The following is a 14,807-nucleotide window of genomic DNA, read 5'->3' as shown; positions in this document are numbered from 1 at the left end:
ATTTTTAACAGGATGGCTGGCTGGCTGTATTCACACATTTCGCTTTGTAACAATATGCAAATCCACTTGGCGCCCAGTCAATATCCAGCCTGGGCGACAGAGCGAGACTCCGTCTCAAAAAAAAAAAAAAAAAAAAAAAAAAAAAGCAGCTCTGCTAACTGGGTCTTTCCATTTCTCTTTGAGATCTAATTTACATGTCAGTATTATTTTAACATTTGCTACAGAATCCAGAGCTCTTAATGAGATCAGAATACAACTGACAGCTTCAGCTTTTTGATTCTGCAGAATGTGCTAATTTATGGATAGTCTCTTCTAAATTGAGAAAAAGGGATTTTCCCTCCTGATACTGAGAAGCTATAAATATTTGCATTTACCTTTACCCCCACCTTTTTAATTTTAGAATGAAAACAGCCCCTCTCATCCCTCCCAAAATTAGTTTTTCCCAGTGCCCATGATTTCTCTCGGATGGGAAAACTAAGATAAGTCTTAATTTTCATCCTGAATCAAGTCACTGCAGTGATGACCCAGTATGAAAAGCTTAGAGCAGCGCTGGGGGCTTGTGTCTGGCTGGGACTGTGTATTCCTAACTGCAGAGCTTTGTTGAGATGCAAATAACCACCCCCCCCAACCCCACCCCAAAACCCTCCCAAAGAGTAGCGATTTTATATTTGATTTCCTTTTTTTGTTTTGTTTTGTTTTGTTTTGTTTCCCCTCATAAACCCGAACAATGTAGGTGTCTAGTCATATACAGGTCTTAGCAAGAAAGAAAGTTCGAGAAATTCAAGCCGCCATTAAGGTACGTCTGGCTTGCCCACTTGTAGGGGGCTTTTCATCTCCATGGTTACAGGCTTTTCCTTTGTTTTCCTCCCTTCCCCTACCCTGCAGGTGTCTAGTCACATTCAGGTTCTTGCCAGAAGGAAATCTCGTGATTTTCATTCCAAGCTAAAGGTATGCGCTTTTCTGCTTTTTGGCTTGTGGTTGCTATGCATCTCACTTCCTGTTTTCCATGGTGACTGGTGAATGCCTGGTGCTGGGATTCTCGTAACCTAGTTTCCTTGCATGTGAGAGCTGTTTACATTTCTTTGTGTTTAATCTCTCTGTTTCTGTACTAGCCTCACATTAAACTCAGTGTGTGCGAGCGCGTGCGTGTGTTTGCGTGTGTGTGTGTGTGTGTGTGTGTGTGTGTTCCTAATAACAATGCAAATGCAGCAGAGAGCTCTTCTTGATAACTTTTCAGCACAGAAACGTGATTTTTTTTTTTTTAACCTTCAGATGCCCACCAAGCAGCCCTGGGCTAGAAAAACTTAAAAAAAGAAAAGTCCAGAGATGCAAAATTGAGTAGAAATTCTTTAGAATCATTTCCAAAATGGTCATGAAATTACCTTTTTAAAAAATTTAGAAATTATTTTAACTCATGCTTTTGATGTATTTTTAAGAAGACTTATAAAAAATACGTCTTTTTCATGCATGTCTCTTCCTGCAGAGTATTTTCAGCGAGATTTCTTCCACATTGCTTACTACTGTTTTTTAAGTGAACGGCACTCTTATTAAGAGAGAAATCTGAGGAGTGGCCTTTAAAAAAAAGATAGATCTTAGAGATGGAAAAGCTCTTGATCAAACCCATTTGCAGTTTCATTTGTACTTGAGTTTACTTACATTTTTTTTTTTACTTGTACCTCATTTTTCAGTCTCAAAATATATTTTATAGGAAAAATGGGGGCATTGATAATTTTTTATATACAGCTTCTTTCTTTTTCCCTTTATAAAATTTACAATAAAACATACCTGACTTTTATTTTTCTATAGTGCCCTATTTTAGAAATGCGAAGGGATTATAGTTTGCAAGGAGGAGCCTTCGTTTATAATAAAAATTGATTTTGGCCCATATTGATAACTTTCCCATGTGCCTTTTTTGGTTCTGTTCTGATATTTTTCTATACAGTAATTAAATTTGTGGTTTTGTTCTGAACTAAAAAACAGTACAGTTTCACAACACTTGAGTGGTGAACACTGGGACTCTTCCCAAAGTCCTTCTACTTTTTTTTATGCAAACAAGGCTGGCTGTGGAACAGGACAAGTGATTAGGAAGGAGCATTTGGTGTGCCCTCTGCAGTGGGCAGCATGCTGGCTCGCTCGCACGTGTGGCTGATGGTGGCTGGCTTTTAGCTGCACTGGCTGAGCAGTTGGAAGACTAAGATAACTTTATAGATCCTGCTTTTTAACCAAAGGTGCAATACTCTCTATATGGATGTAACTACCCCAGTTTTTGCTCAAGTTCTGACTCTGTTTCTAGTTTCTCTGAGCTAATGAATTAATGATGTACAAAGAAGTTTACAGATAACAATGTTGTTTCCATCTGTGATTATATGAATTGCTGTATTTCTGCACCGTCTGTGTGGTTCCTGTGGACTTACTAGGCACACAGCCCTAGACTGAAAGCCCTATAGGTGATGAATAAAGCTCTTCTGTTCAGAAGGGATTCCCATGGGATATAGGAAGCAGTCTTTTTCTCACTTGGTGAATTTTAGAGTTTTCTTCCATAGAAACAGTTTTTCTGTTGCTTTATACATGTACATATGTAAAAATACACAGCTGTATTGATGTTTGTTTCTAAAAAAAATTAACAATAATAAAAAAGAAACATTCCCTTGACTTTCAGCTCTGGGCCACTCTCTTTTGAGGCAGGCACAAGGAAGAGACAGAAACAGAAGCAGTAGGATAGCAACTGGCTCAGCATTTAAGCTCCAAGAACCACCTCCGTCTTCTTGTAGTTTCTTCCCTTCTTTCCTACCATATTGTTCTTGGAAAAATGGAGTCCTTTGTTTTTCCATCTGCTAACACCAACTGAGTGTTCCAGGCATGGTGCTCACTGTGATGGGCAGTTAACAGCCAATCTTCTATTCAGGGCGCTGGCCATGTAAATGGGAATGTAAACTAGAGGAGCACTTTGGGTAAGTGTTAGCAGGAACAGCCAAAATGAAATGTGGGGTGCAGGGAAGAGCTTCCTGGGGAGTGTACTGTTACTTTTGGGAATTGAAACAGGAAAGACAGCCTAATGCGTGCTCCCTCATTTAAGCTCACTACAGTATTCTGTTTTTGGGGCATGATATTGAGGAAACGGGGGCTGAGAGAGTATAATTGACTAGTCACAAAGCCTTCCTAGTAAGTGGTGAAGCCAGGATTTGAACTCAGATCTTTTTGCACCCTAAACGAATTTTTTTTTTAGATAAAATTTTATCTAGTGGAGGTGGGCAAATGTTTTCAAGCAGAGGGCTTCACGCCAGCACACTGTACCTAACCTGTCATCCCTCACAGTCTTTGGGGCTGGGCATTCAGCCTTTGCTACCAGCCCTTCACTTGGCATCCACATTTTAACTTTGAGCCTTTGGTCAAAATGTGGACTTAATTTGGGTTGGTGCTGTGAGGGTCATCAGTAACTGGGGGGATGATATGGTCCTGGAGACAGAACTGCTTGTCACTACTCTGAGGGCATTAGGACAGTCACGGAGAGGGAGGCTGGCTGTCACCTGCTTGCAGGAGTTGGCGCTGCTTTCACTCCCTCCATGAACATTTTATCTCAAAGACCACATACTTAGCCTTCCTAACCAGCCATTACCAGGATATGGGCTCAACTCTGTTGGTGTCCCAGCTCCATCCATACCCCCTTGTTCAGCTCTGGAGTCTAATAGCACATTTGTGAGGAGGCAGGGACAAGCATCTTTACCAAGGTCATCATGGGGTCAGGCTGATAGCCATGGTCTTTTTGGCCTCACATGCTAGCTAATGAGATAAACTCGCTACAGAAAATTGAGGTCATCCCAAAAGACAACAAGGATAGCTTCTGGGTGGGTGGGGAGCAGGGGGTAGTGGCAGGAAGTATCCAAGCTTAAAATAGACACTGTGCTTTGCCTGGGAAGATGTAGAAAGGCCTCCTGGAGCAGGTGGCTGGTGGCTGACCATCCCAGTAACTACCCTTGCAGGCACTGCCGTAGCCAGGCTGGTCACCACTTCTCCACAAACTCAGACATGGAAGGGGTAGACGAAGGTCTGTGCTTCTCATTTGAAGACCAAAGCCAGGCTTGCATTTGTCTGTCCCTCTGTGGAGTTGGAAAAGTGGCTTACCCACAATGGAGGCCACTGCCAGGTGTGTCTTCCTTGTGAACCTTGTTGCTTATAAGCTTCTCTTTACTCCAGGGAAGGATGTAGCAGAGTTCTTTGGGCTGGTGTTTTCTAGCCTTTTTAAAGTAGCAAAACTCATGTTTCCAAATGAAACTTTCTCTCTCAAATCCTTAGTAATGGCCTCTTGGGCTACTCCATTGAATCAGGTTTGAAAAACCACCTGTTATAGGCAGAAGGAAAAGGAGGTGTCTACCTCGTATGCTGTCCCTTCCAGCCTTTACAGACAGCTCCTGTGTCCCATTTAAAGTCCATGTTTTTAAGTTCTGTAGTTTCTAAGTTCTGCCATGTTCCTCGGAAGAAAACAGACTCCAGGAGAGAGTGGTCATTTTGATGTCACATTGATAGATAAGTCATCCTAGCTACAAAAGTTACTCTTCTGGAAATCTGTTAGAATAAATTCTAAAGGTCAGCTTTATGCTTTTGCTAATTGGCAGTTGTTCTCAATGTGCTGTTTGTGTACTAGATCACCCCCAAAATGTGTAGACTTAAATTTTAGTAAAGAAAAAAATCATTCTAGTGAAAGTCTAAGATTTCTACATAGATATGAACTTGAAAGGCATAGGAATGATTACTGAATTCAGTCCAGTGGTTTTCATTGAGAACCCAAGTGTGTTCTAGGTCTTTTTGTAGATGTTGGGCAGTAGAATTGAATCCAGAGTTTGTGTTCTTGAGGAACGCTGAAATTTTCTGTTATTTTTTCCAGTGGGTATCCACAGCTAGGGGGCTCTGTAGTAGAAATTAAACAGGATAGTGCAGAGGCTGACCAAGTGAAAAGAGTGATTCATTCTGAGAGTGAGGGAATTAAAGAAAGCTTCATGGAGAAGTGTTGTTAGAACTAAACATAGTTGAAGTCAGAGAATTTCCATAAAGTTGGGACTCTCTGGGGGACGATGAAGAACATTGTGTAGTTGGGGGCATACGGAGGGAGGTAAGACTGGAGGAGCCTAAGGGAAGGGCCCTTGATCATCCCACTGAGGAGCAGGGATTCATCTGTGGGCCTCAGGGCGTACACAGGGCTCATACAAATTAACACTCTGAAAAGACCTCACCAGCCGGGTTTTGCAGGATAGCTAATAAGAGGGAGGCCAAGCCGGAGTCAGGGAGGCTAATTCCTGGACTGCTTTAAGAGTGGGGAAGAGAGTCGCAGGCCAGGACCAAGGGCCAACCCACACCCTCGGGGCTGCTCCGTGGCACTTAGCACTCATCCTTGGCTGGCTCCCCGCTTCAGTGCTCTCTGCCCGCTCTGTAGTCTTTTCTACTCTTTGTATTTAAAGAATAAATTATAAGTTCTGTCCTTATGAAGTCTGAAAAGTATTGTGTGCCAGAATTTTTCAGAAAGATTTTCAATAGCAGCATTTAAAAATTAACTTATTAAAAGTTGGGTTTTCTTAATAGTAATTAACTAGGAGTGTGCATCAAAATTAACTATGAAGTTTTTGTTGCAAAATCTTAAATATACAAAATTTAAACAGTACAGAGAATATCATATTAAACACTCATGTTTATACTGTCTGGAATTGATCATTTTCATTATGTAAGTTTTTTTTTTTTAATGAAAAATCAAGTGGCAAACATTATTCTGTACTTTTTCCTCTACCTACCCTCCTTCTTCAACTAAAATTAATCTTTCTTTCCTACCACCCACAGTGTCTTTCCTTGCCATTTATTTCCCTTAGAAAATCAAATGCAGTGAAAACTCTCTTCTCTTTTTGCTCCTAGATTTTTGCCCATTGTCCTTTTTTTTTTTGAGACAGAATCTCACTCCATCGCCTGGGCTGGGTACAGTGGCGCCATCTCGGCTCATTGCAACCTCCGCCTCCCAGGTTCAAGTGATTCTCCTGCCTCAGCTTCCCAAGTAGCTGAGATTACAGGCACCTGCCATGACACCCAGCTAATTTTTGTATTTTTAGTAGAGACAGGGTTTCACCATGTTGGCCAGGCTGGTCTCGAACTCCTGACCTCAAGTGATCTGCCTGCCTCAGCTTCCCAAAGTGCTGGGATTACAGATGTGAGCCACTGTGCCCAGCCGATTTTTGCCCAATTGTCTACCATGAATTTGTGCAATAGCCATTGGCACCAACATGAGACTTTTCCTCTGGAATTTTTAGCAGCTTAAGTTAAGATAGACTCGGCCAACAATTTGATTACCTTGGATACAGACCATGACTGCAAAGGAGAGATACGAGGTCCAGGAAATATAGGGAATGGTTGAACTAGAAAGGGAGTAATGCGAGGAGACAGTGAACCAGGAGCAGAGAAGCTGGGATAGTAGAGACAAGGCGCCAGTAGATTGAAGCTGAGATTCAAGAGCTTGGTAAGATGGAGAACAGAAAGAAAAAAAAAAAGGCATTTGTGGCCAGAGCATAGTAATTTTGGAAATTAAATTTATACATGCAGAGTTGTGGGGATTTTCTCTCCCCGGTCCTCCACTGCAGTGAGGTTGGGGCATTTTCAAAATGTCTAGGACAAGGCTGGGCACGGTGGCTCACACTTGTAATCCTAGCACTTTGGGAGGCCGAGGTGGGCAGATTGCCTGAGCCCAGGAGTTAGAAACCAGCCTGGGCAACACAGTGAAACCCTGTCTCTACTAAAATACAAAAAATTAGACAGGTTATGGCAGTGTGCACCTGTAGTTATAGCTACTTAGGAGGCTGAGGCAGGAGGATTGCTTGAACCTGGGAGGTGGAGGTTGCAGTGAGCCGAGATTGCACTGCTGCACTCCAGCCTGGGTGACAGAGTGAGAGACTGTCTCCAAAAAAAAAACTATATATATATATGTCTAGGACAGAAGCTAGAGTACTAACTACAGGCCTAGAAGAGAGCTTAGCTTTGAAGGAGTTGTTTCTTAGTGATGGGAGTGCTGTGTGTTTGCCTCCTACTCAGACAAAACCCTTTTGATCCACTGCTCTCAAGGGGGTAGGTTTTATAGATGACCCACAGCCCGTAGCTGGGCCTGAGTCTAATTCTAAAGTATAAGATGAATCCGTGCAGTTGCAGTGTGAAAGAGGCTTCTAGGCCTATGGAATATCCATTTAAGGACCCGAGGATGCTGAGTTAGAGGTCTCCCTTGGACCTTGCGTCACCAGCTGCAGAGACAGCAAGGTCACCAACACCAGCTTTACCTGTTGTCTTCCATCTCGCCCTTTCCCTTAGTTTAGCCCCTACTGGCATCTCCAGTGGAGTAGTGAGAAGCAGCAGCATGGCTGAGGATTAACTCACAGCCTTAGAAATTATTCTCTACTTCGAATTGTTTCACTCACCATTAATTCATCAAAAAGTCATTAACTGTTCTTTTAAGCTCTAGGAATTTATTATCCTAGCATGTAGAAAGAATGCAGAAGCGTTCTCTATGTGTTAAGCAGTCTTTTTCCTACTCAGAGTTTCTTTATAGAGTTCCGTGCCTGAGTCTCTTTCTCTGTATGTTCAGTCGCCCTAGGAAGTTGTTCAGACCCCGCTCAGAGTCCTTCTTTCCCCATTAGCAGCAAAAAGGCAATCCTTTCTTGCTGTTTTCAGAAGCTGTGGCAGCCACAGCCAAGGTCTGGGAAGCACCACCACACTGTGGGCCATCTCCATCTTCCCATGAAGATGGACCACCTCTGGTTCACTTCTTGAGTGTGTTTGGGTGAGTATATGACTCGGGACAAAACTAAGAGGAAAGGAAGTCTTTGCCATGCCCTCCCCTCAGCAGGAATACATCTTATGCGGTAGATGTATTCATGCCAGGCTCTGGATGTGTACTGAAGAAAAACCTGTACTTGCTGACATTGCATCATCCCAGTAGAGCAGAAAAAGACCTGAGCCCCTCTGATTATGTCCAGTCGCTGGTGACTAATTTATGAGCTACATGTGCTCCCCCGGGGCCGTTTTCTTGTTCTCGCCCTGGTGGCCTTTGTGATTTGATTTCTGAACAGGCCATTCTTTCCAATCTGCTGTTCCTTCCAATAAGCAGAGAGCTTAAAGTTCAAATTGTTGATTTAATTCTTTTGAGTTCAAGAACTTCACTGGGGCATTGCTAAAGTCCACACTGCAGAATCATGTTTGTATCATCACTGATTCCATCCAGGAATGGGCCTGTCCACAGGGAAGGCAGACATGCTTCGCTTCACTCTGTGGTGCCCGGTAAAGCCCCCTGAGCCACTCTGCTCCTTCAGGACGTGGCTGTTAGCAGTGCAGGAGGCAAGGAAAGCCTGAGCAACAACCTCCTTTGTCTGCGTCCGCACCAAGACACTTGGCCTTGTCACAGGATTTGGGAAATGATACAATCTTTCCTGGCATTTCCCAGTCTTCAGGGGGAGTTCTTTTGCATTTATGACATGTACCCTTTCTCCTCAAAGATATTTTTATTACCTTGTTTTTAATTTAACTGAACAAAAACTAAGATTGGAGACAATTTCTCAGGCTTCAGTTAGAACCACTTACCAACAGTGTGGTGATGGAGAAATTAACGATGGGAGCCAGAGTACTGAATATGTAGATAAAGATAATTCTGTGTGAACTGAGCCAGGTTTGGATTTTCTTTTTAAGGGCAACAGAAACAGCCTCATTCTACATTTTTATCTCTTCATAGAGAAAACCCATTGTTAATTGGCCTCCAACTTAGATAATGCCCTAGAGTGACATCAATCCGAAAGATTATCTAGTGAGGACTAGGGCTCCTGAGCATTTCAGGTCCCGAGCAGGATCCAGCCTGGAAAGCCAGTCCGTCACCTGGGCCCTGTAGACTGCAGGCTCACCCAGGGCCAAGGCTGCAAGCACCATGCTAAGTACTTGAAGCAGTCCTGAATGGAAGTGTTTTTATCTTCGATTTATAAATTAGGACGCAGAGGCTTGGAATAGTTAACTGACTTGCTTAGAGTCACAAGTCTGAAGTTAATCCAGGGATATCTGATGCCAAAAGCCAAGCTCTTTGCAGGATGTCCTGCTGCCTTCCCAGAGAGTACTAGTCCAGGATGAGGTTCATTTTCCTGACTTGGGATGCTTTGTATTGTCTCCCTCCACTGAGTCCTCTTCATTGTGTCTGTATGTTTGAAGGAAACAGAAGATAAACAATGGGAGCAAGGACTCACTCTGGGACTTAACTTGAGCCTGGAGCCAGTTTGGGTTCCTCTGGCTCCTTGCTGTCACCTCCTAGAGAAAAGTGGGCTAAGGTCAGAAGGGTGCCTTCTCCCAGACACCTGGATCTGGCATGAAGCTGTCCTAAATCCCAGGCTTCCTGGGAGAGAGTCATGAGGCACACCTATGAGTTTGCTCATCTATAATTCTCATCTACAATCCTTTATGATGTGAAGCCCCACATCAGAGTTAAAGGAAATGCTGTTGACAATTATAAAATACCAAATATAGCTGAATATATTTAAAAATGAACAATAGTAAAAGCCTTGAACATTTTTCCTTGGATGTGAATGGAGTCTTTGGCATTTGGAAATACAATAAGATGAATTAATTGCTACTTATTAGGCAGTAAGTCAGGAGAAGTGTGAATGTGCCTTCTGTCCTCTGCATTAGCTGTTACCTGACCGAAATAGCCTCCTTTTGTATTTAGTCCTGCCTTTTCTAATGATAAGCAAATTAGAGATCATAGCTAGAAAAAAAAATAAAGTGCCCTCCATCCTTTCTCCAAAACCATAATACAGTTCTGTGATGTTTATCTGCTCAAGGGGTATGGCTAGTAATTGCAGAGGTCATGTGAATCCACATAGTACAAGATTAGAAATAACATCTGCAAAATTACTTATTAGGAAAGTATTTTATGTTTTGTCTTTTTCTGAAAAAGTGATTTTGTAAGCAAATTGCTGTCTTTCCTCCCTTGCACTATGTTATGTTGCTGGTTAAAGCACATTTGGAGAAAAAACATTTAATAACTGTCAAGAGTTTTTGAATCCATGGTCGTTTTTTGACTTTACTATTTTTTCTAATGTAGTTGATGGACTTCTATATGAATAAATTAGATTGGAATCCTATCTTTAAATTCTGAAATTATGGCCCATGAATAAACTGTTTGGAAGGTATTGATTATGCTGTTCATTAAAATTCCATATATGGCAGCTATCATATATTGTATATGCAAGCATGTAACCTTTTTATATTATCTTTAAAATTTGTTCATGGTAATGCCTATAGAGTATGAGATAATTGATTTTGCAGAATAATCAAAAACTGGGAAGCAGAAGGAAGAGAAGGGAACAAGACTCCTCTGATATCCAGAATGATCCATGAGATGTCCTCGAGTTTTAAGAGTACAGCACTCCAGCCATATGCATTTATGATACTGCTTGCCCTCCTGTCATGTATATTACATGTAGATATTTTCCAAACATTGTGTCCATTTCAACCATAAAAAGGAGGCAGTCAGCAGAACAGAGAGCTATAGCAGCAGTAACCTTGCTCTGCTTCATGAAATATGAAAGCCTGTTTTTACTTAGGAACAATAACAATTTGTAAGGCTTCAGGCTGATGAGTTTATGCATGACACAGCCTGCTGGACCATGTAGCAGAGGCAGCATGACCATTGAGTATGGTGTGCTGGAAATTGGATAATGACAAAAGTAGGGTAGATGATGAGACAGGCATCCCGAGTCTCAGGTCAGTTGGACCATTTGTTCTTAGAACCCATCGTCTTCCCCATACAAAGTCCATAGACCCATGGTTCCTGCTCCATGCGTGTTTTCTGCATTGCAGGTCATGGGCTTGGATTGGGGTTCAGTTGGAAAAGGGAGATTTCCCTTTTCTTTCTCCACTCCCCAGACATTTGGCTTTTTATGGCCTCATTCTTTGTAATCTTAGGGATAGAGGGACAGAAAATCAGTAATAAGGAGTCAGTGTGAACTTGTCCAAACTTTTCTAGGATGCAATTTTCTTATTCTTGCTCATAGGCGTGTGTGTGCTCTCTCTCCCCGCCCACCCGCCCACCCCGTCTGTGTCTCTCAGTATATTTCCTGTAACCTAAGACTTCGTAGAGCATAATTCAGTATTAACCTAACAGTTTTCCAGGATCAAACAATGTGCTCATCCTTTGTAAATATCATCCACATCTCAGAAATGTTGGTGTGAAAACATCTTAAAATTAGTGTGGTGTACAAATGTAGCATGTTTTTGAATTTGCCCAGCTTCACTTGTTTGGATAGGTTAGCCTCCTCCTCTTTAGAGCGGGAATGAGTAGTGAGGATAGAGTCGAATGCTTCAAAGTCTGGGATATTAGACTAGAGTGACACAGAGGAGCAATTCGCTCAAGTCTGACACTTAGAGTTATTTTTTCAAAGCCAGGCAGGTATCTTTGGGCTGAAAATGACAATTTAGAGATCCTTCCATTGAAATCTCTTAGCTTGGCATCCTTTTGAATTCCCATTTCAGGATAAGTGGGTCTCTAGTCAGACCCTTGGTTCTGATTTCAAGATATCCTGGTGGTGCTTATTATTTCCAGGGTCACATTAGATTTTAAACAAAACATTTTAATCCTTTTAATTTTCAATATATATTGTAGATAAAGGGGAGATGTTATAAAAATTAAATGAGTAGTCAGAGTAGATCAGCCACAAAAGGTAGGAAATCACTGGCATGGGCATTTTAGTCCATTTGCAGAAAATTGCCTATTCTCAAATAGGTAGGTCAAGTGCGGAAAGAACCTCTACTTGAGATAAAATTTCCTTTCCACACTTAGCTTTCTATTAGGACAGCAGCCAAGAGCTGCCCAAATTTTAACATCCTGCCATCTTCTCACTAGTAGTTTCCTTGACTATATGCATTAAAAAGTATTTGTTTATAATGGAATTTACCCTCATAGCTACAAGTACCTTTAAACCTGGAAGGACATTACACATAAATGTGCAACTTTTAATTTTGTAAATAAAGAACTTAGAAGTCGTTAAATGACTTGATCCACATAATGCAGCTCATTAATGTCAGGCAGGGACAGGTTTGGAGCCAGGTCTCCGGACACCCCAGTGGGTACACCTTTTAGAGTCTTGGAGCAAGTTGATGCGATAAAAGCAATTGATTTGTTCTCCTGCTCTGGAACTCCTGTTTTCATTTAGGTACCTGGTAGAATGCTGGGTAATGAGAGAGTCAAACCTTACTTTGTTTAACAGAAGAAACAGATCACGTTCTGAAGCTGTGTGACAAACAGCAAAGATAGGTGCTTTTCTCCTTTTCCACACTGAGTTCCCTGTTTCAAAAAAGAATATCAAACTTGGATGAAGATTTCAAATGATTTTGAATAACCTGGCAGATGTCAAGCAGCTCAGTAAAGCGGGATGTGGAGATGCAGGGAACTCATTTCCATTTGGACCTGGACTTAGAATTCCTGAGCTGCCCCACCCAAGTGTGCACAAACAGATTCTGTATTTGGGCAAGCAGGACTGCCTTTGTCTGCGGCACTTCAAACACGTGGAACTCTTCGGGTCTGTGAGAGGCTCCACGATGTTCTGGAATGGAGCCAAGCCCTCAAGTTCTTTTGTAGTTATGGGTCAGACGTGTCAGGCAGGCAAGACGTCTGTGCTGCCATTTTCCAATCCCCCTAGCCTGGGCCCCAGAGAAGTTGTAAGGCTTATTCTGTGCTGAGGAAGGCACCTGTGGTCATACCTGTGCCATTACCTCAGTTTCAGAAATCCGCCTTGAGAGCATTTATAACCCCCTCGTTAGGGATTGAGTGGCGTGGGGGCTGGAGTCCAAAGTGACTGGTCAAAGAGAAACCAATGGATTTGTATTGATGTCAGGGTGGTGGCGATGGGGAATGGAGTAGGTGTGACTAGGGCTATGGTTTCTGTTCACGGGCTACCGTCTGAGGGAGTGGACCAGCGTGGAGCAGGTGAAGCCACAGAATAGCCAACAGTAGATCGCCTGACACTGGAGTCTGCATGTGTGGCCCCAGTTTGTCAGTTTATCATAAAATCCTGTCCACTTCAAGATTTGCCCTTTTCTTGGCATCCTCAGTATCTGAAATGTTTCAAATCTTAAAAGGTGAGCTGAGGAAGCTAGCTTTAGGTTAGAACGTTTGACAGATTAGCAAATGGAGCCCCAAGTCGAAGAATGCCATTTGATGAGGAGATAACATCAGCAAAAGGATCATTCTGAGTCACTTTGGCCATTCTATTGAGACCCAAGAATCCTGTCAGCTTGCAGGGCCCTTGGAGTGTCACTCGGCCATGGGAGGTGTCATTACAGATGTTCATAATGACCTTGTGCATCCATGAAAAGCTGTTATTTGAGGCTCCTTAGTTTTTCAGTCACAGCCAGGGTAATATATAAGACATAAAAAATTAATGTGGCTGGGCACAGTGGCTCACGTCTGTAATCCCAGCACTTTGGGAGGCCAAGGCAGGTGGATCATCTGAGGTCGAGAGTTCACGACCAGCCTGACCAACATGGTGAAACCCCGTCTCTACTAAAAAGACAAATACAAAAATTAGCCGGGCGTGGTGGCACATGCTTGTAATCCCAGCTACTCAGGATGCTGAGGCAGGAGAATGGCTTGAGCTTGGGAAGCGGAGGTTGCAGTGAATTGAGATCGTGCCACTGCACTCCAGCCCGGGCAACAAGAGTGAAACTCCGTCTCAAAAAAAACAAAAAAAAGAAAATAATGAAAGTGTTAGGCTCTGTTTTCTTTTCTCCCCTCCCCTCCCTTTCCTTTCCTTTTTTCCTCCCTTCCTCCTTCCCCCTTTCTCCCTCCCACCCTCCCTGTCTTCCTTCCTTTTCTCCTTCCTTCCTTCTTTTCTTTCTGATGGGGTCTTGCTCTATTGCGCAGGCTTGAGTGCAGAGGCTTGATGAACACAGCTCACTGCAGCCTTGACCTCCCAGGTTCAAGCAATCCTCCCACCTCAGCCTTTTGAGTAGCCGGAACCACAGAAGTGCACCACCACACCTGGCTAATTTTATTTTTTGTGTAGACAGGGTCTCTCTATGTAGCCCAGGCTAGTCTTGAACTCCTGGGCCCAAGTAATCCTCCCACCTCAGCCTCACAAAGTGATGGGATTATAGGTGTGAGCCACCACGCCTGGCCCTTCCCCTTTCCCTTTTTCTTTATTGGCTGTTTTTCAAAGGTTAATGTAAGCTTTTTGCAAATTCACATGGTCTTCCCGACAGTTATAGGGCAAAGTAGTATCTACACCCTGGGAACACCTAGCAGATCTTTCTTAGAAGCCCCTAACGGTTGTTTATGGGCTTTGATTTTTTAAAAAACTCCTTTGGCCTTGCTTGTGACGCCTTGATGTGTTTTTTTCATCACCTTTGTTTATATCAGTAAGCATTCTAGCACCCTCTCTGCTGGTACTTGGTGTCTTAGCCTGAAGCTCCCTTTGACGTTCCCTGGAGGTGGAAAGCACTCTTTTTATTTTGATGTCACCATTTTGTTTTTGCTTTGATGGCATTTGGGCCTGGAGTATAGACCCTCTATTGGCACCGGGAGCCTTTATATGCCTACAAGGCTCAAAGCCCTGCCTGTGCCCGCTGGACCTGTCTCATATCAGGAGGCTGACTATTTCTCCATCTGTCCTGGGGAAGCCATAGAACCAGTGCAAAGGAGTTGGGGGGTAGTTTTTTATTATTGCTGTTGTTGGGTGCCCTTCTCAATCATTGCCTTTCTAGATAGCCATGATTCATGCCTTTCTGATTCTTCCTAAAATGTGAGAAGGCCC

At 42.9% G+C, this 14,807-nt stretch overlaps 1 protein-coding gene across 3 annotated transcripts in view; it reads left to right on the top strand.

Annotated features, from left to right (window-relative positions):
- The window catches only part of TEAD1 (TEA domain family member 1 (SV40 transcriptional enhancer factor)), a 273,827-nt gene that overhangs the window by 192,567 nt on the left and 66,453 nt on the right, over positions 1 to 14,807 (top strand). For 2 of the 3 annotated variants that reach the window (XM_011973033.1, XM_011973034.1), the window contains exon 4: positions 886 to 948. In XM_011973033.1, the coding sequence (XP_011828423.1) occupies positions 886 to 948 (63 nt within the window). Of the gene's footprint in view, positions 1 to 733; positions 797 to 885; positions 949 to 14,807 lie in introns of all 3 variants that reach the window. The other variant, XM_011973032.1, reaches the window with a different exon arrangement.

The sequence above is a fragment of the Mandrillus leucophaeus genome, unplaced genomic scaffold (genome assembly GCF_000951045.1).
Source record: "Mandrillus leucophaeus isolate KB7577 unplaced genomic scaffold, Mleu.le_1.0 Scaffold1332, whole genome shotgun sequence".
Classification (NCBI taxonomy): domain Eukaryota; kingdom Metazoa; phylum Chordata; class Mammalia; order Primates; family Cercopithecidae; genus Mandrillus; species Mandrillus leucophaeus.
This window is presented reverse-complemented; position numbering and strand designations above follow the sequence as displayed.